We start from the raw sequence: 4,033 nt of genomic DNA, 5'->3' as shown, positions 1-4,033 counted from the left end.
TATTTTAAAGGATATTAAAATAGAAACCATTATTTTATATTGTAATAACATTTTGTAAGATTACTGTTTTTTTGTATTTTTGATCAAATAAATGCAGCCTTGATGAGCAGAAGTGACTTCTTTAAAAAACATTACAAGTCTTACTGATCCCAAACTTATGAACGGTAGTGTATATACAGTACACACACACACACACACACACAGTGCTTAACAATTTATTAGACCATCACCACCCATTGGTCCATATTCCTGTCTATCTGTTGAAATGTTGTATTTTTTTACACTAGCATATATAACCCATAACATGACCTTTGTCTTCACTTTGTCTCTCCAGCTCTTGGATTATGTTTCGACAACAATTTTCTTCTCTGACAGAAACGTCGACAGCAATTTGATTGCCTGGAATCGTGTCGTGTTACTTCACGGTAAGACAATAAAAGCTTGTTTGAAAGCTCAGCAGTTTCTGTCTTCTGCCATGTTTATACAGTTGCGTGTCTTTCCTAACCCCTCAGGGCCGCCTGGCACAGGGAAGACGTCTCTGTGTAAAGGACTTGCCCAGAAACTCTCCATCAGACTGTCTGGCAGGTGAGACACCTTCATAAAATCAAAAAGGCAGCTGCTGGGCGTCCCGTGTCATCATTATTTGTGTGTTTCCGCTCTAAACAGGTATGCACACAGCCAGTTCGTGGAGATCAACAGCCACAGCCTCTTCTCCAAGTGGTTCTCAGAGGTCCGTCTCTAGATCCGTCTGCTCTGAAACGCTTCCTCAGATCCGTGTCTGAAACCTCATTAACATCTGACTGCTTTTACAGAGCGGGAAACTGGTCACAAAGATGTTTCAGAAGATCCAGGAGCTCATCGATGATAAAGATGCCCTGGTGTTTGTCCTGATAGATGAGGTTCTCTGTTTTTTACATCATTAATGTTCACTCATGTCTTTTATTTTGTTGCATTTGACTCACCCTTGCTTAACAAAACCACTTAAACCAGTCTAAGGTGGTTTGTTGGCTCTTAAATCTGGTCTCTAGACTGATGGTTTTAGAGGAGTTTTGGGCACATAACAGCTGTTCAGACCGGTCTCCCAAAACCAGCTAAGATAATCAGACCACTTTAGACTGGTTAATAAAAGCGATAAACCACAAGAACCCTTGTTTTACAGTGATAGTGGCACAACGAAGCAGCTCATGGTGAAACATTGTAATTCACATCCTTTAATGAATGATCGTTTGATTAGAATTGAGTCTGAGTGAAATCACTTTTATTGGTTGCTTGGTTTCAATTCCAGCACAATTTTTCCAAAACAGCTTTGATATTTTGATATTCATTGTTTTTTCATCCTTTAACAAACCATTAGTTATAAAAATCATTTTGTTTAGGCAAAATTGATAAGCAAAATAATTTGGAAAAATGCAGCTCTGGGTATTTAGTACAAGTTTTCGCAATTTTTTTTGTTTAAACAAAATTTACGCAAATGAGGCATTATCTTATTAAATATGTACTAATTTGCATACATTTCCAGAACAGAAACTGGAGAAAGAAACTAATTTTGAGAAAACAGCCTTTAAAGATATAATAATGAAATCAGGGCAATGTTATATGAACAAACCTTTGGAATATAAATAGGAATAAAACTGTAAGGTTTGGTGTGTGAAAGTGCTACAGAAGTGGAGAAAAAACTCACTGTGTTTAAAGATATGCATTAAAATTGAAATCTACAGATGCAAATTGATAAAGTGCAATAAAATAAACACTTAAATGTGTATTTTAGATGTTTTCTTTCACTAGTCTGAAAGATATGGAAGTGTATTTCTGTGAGTTTACATCTTGCAATTCTGTTTTTTTAGTTACCATCATGGAATAAAACATTTAAAAAGACATTTTGGACTTTTTTTCTCAGAATTCTGGGTTTATATCCCACAATTCTGACTTTATATCTCGCAATTGCGAGTTTTGTATTTCACAATTCAGACCTTTCTTATCAGGAATATGAAAAAAAAATTAATCAAACTTTGAGAAACTCAGAATTGCAAGAATAAAATTAAAATTGTGAGAAATAAACTCAGATTTGCAAGAAAAAAATCAAATTGAGAGAAATAAATTCCGAATTGCAAGAAACAATTCTAATTGTGAGAAAAAACTCAAAATTGCAAGAAAAAAATTCAAATTGCGAGAAAAAAACTCAGAATTGCAAGAAAAATTTCAAATTGTTGGAAAAACTCAGACTTGCGAGATATAAAATCAGAATTGTGAAATAAAAAAGTACCAATTGCTTTTAAAAAAAAAAAAAAAATTAATTCCATGACAGAAACAAGCTTCAACACAAAGGTGGCATGTTATGGAAGCAAAATAGCCCAAAATGTAAAAATTGACCAGTGCACGAAAAAACAATTGCTTTAACTATAGTTGAACAAAAGAGTCATATTTTGGTTGTTCTGCATCATCAAACGCACCTGATTGCAAGATTCCTCATTCAGGCACAACACAGTAAAAATTGACCAGTGCATGAAAAAACAATTGCTTTACCTATAGTGTTTCGAAATAAATGAACAAAAGAGTCATATTTTTCTGTTTTGCATCATCAAACGACCTGATTGTGAGATTCCTCATTCAGGCACAACACAGTAAAAATTGACCAGTGCACAAAAACCCCCAAAACAATTGCTTTACATATAGTGTCTCACTTTAAATGAACAAAAAATTCATATTTTGTCTGTTTTGCATCATCAGACGCACCTGATTGTGAGATTCCTCATTCAGGCACAACACAGTAAAAATTGACCAGTGCACAAAAAACCCCAAAACAATTGCTTTACATATAGTGTCTCACTTTAAATGAACAAAAAATTCATATTTTGTCTGTTTTGCATCATCAGACGCACCTGATTGTGAGATTCCTCATTCAGGCACAACACAGTTTTGTTGGCATGGTTGGATCTGCACAGGTCTGCGTCTGCGTGCGTTTCTCCGTCTTCCGAGGCCGTTGGGCTTTGAGCGTCTACAGCTTCAGTCTGATCCGTCTCGCATGCATCGGGTTCAGCCGTCGATTCCTGGTCCTCCCTGGCTTTGGGCCGCCGCAGTCTACCGCTCCAGCTCTCCTCCTCCGTGATCTCGGACAGGTCGGCCATCATCATGCTGATGGGTGCGTGGGATGGTGGGCTGAGCTCTCGAGGGTTGTTGGAGTCCGGGACCGAGCAGGAGCGGTTCAGGGCTCTCCTGGCTCTCCCGGGCCTCCTCTCCTGACTCCTCCTGTGCACCGGAGAACTGTTCTGAGACCTGCTGTCTGAACTTCCAGACCACGGAGAGCCATTACAGAGTTGACCTCTGCGTCTCAGCAGCAGATCCTCGCCATCATATGAATCGGCAGAGTAGTTTCTGATCATGATCCGATCGCCGCCGGGATTCTCCGTGGAGTTTGATCTCCAGGCTTTGTGATCCAGAAACTGGAAACTGGATTTCTCCCATCCATCTTTGAACAAACAGAAAGATTTGACCGTGTGAGATTCTAGATCAGAGATTCACAAACTTTTTTGTCAGCCGAATCAATTTTCAGCTAAAATACAGTCAAACCAACATTTATTTAGACACCTAGTAAAAAATATATATATATCAAATATTATATCTGGTGTCTGAATAATTTTTGGTTTGACTGTACTTGAAGTAGAGACTTTAAGTTATTATTTCAATAATTTAACAACACATTTGCATGTTCATGGTTCTCATGTCAGTTAATGGTCACATGACATGCAGGTAAACAAATAAAACATATTTTTAATTATTTATTATATATTCTTTAAATGTATTATTCTCTGATGTCAGTTAATGATCGCATGACATGCAAGAAAACAAATAATTTATTTAAAATATTTTTATGATTTATTATTCTCTGATGTCAGTTAATGGTTGAATGACATGCAAGTAAACAAAATATTTTCAATTTTATTTTTATTATTTAGTAATTGTTATTACTTATTCTCTGAAGTCAGTTAATGGTTACTTGACATGCAGGTAAACAAATAAAATATATATTTTTAAT

At 36.4% G+C, this 4,033-nt stretch overlaps 1 protein-coding gene across 1 annotated transcript in view; it reads right to left on the bottom strand.

The window, feature by feature from the left end:
* The window catches only part of kndc1 (kinase non-catalytic C-lobe domain containing 1), a 68,741-nt gene that overhangs the window by 38,519 nt on the left and 26,189 nt on the right, over positions 1 to 4,033 (bottom strand). Inside the window, exon 6 of the mRNA XM_016565409.1 lies at positions 2,880 to 3,466. Coding sequence (XP_016420895.1) covers positions 2,880 to 3,466 — 587 coding nt within the window. The remainder of the gene's footprint in view (positions 1 to 2,879; positions 3,467 to 4,033) is intronic.

The sequence above is a fragment of the Sinocyclocheilus rhinocerous genome, unplaced genomic scaffold (genome assembly GCF_001515625.1).
Source record: "Sinocyclocheilus rhinocerous isolate Xijiao unplaced genomic scaffold, SAMN03320098_v1.1 scaffold1822, whole genome shotgun sequence".
In the NCBI taxonomy this organism is placed as follows: domain Eukaryota; kingdom Metazoa; phylum Chordata; class Actinopteri; order Cypriniformes; family Cyprinidae; genus Sinocyclocheilus; species Sinocyclocheilus rhinocerous.
Note: the sequence above shows the minus strand (reverse complement) of the source record. Positions and strands in the feature narration are given on the sequence as shown.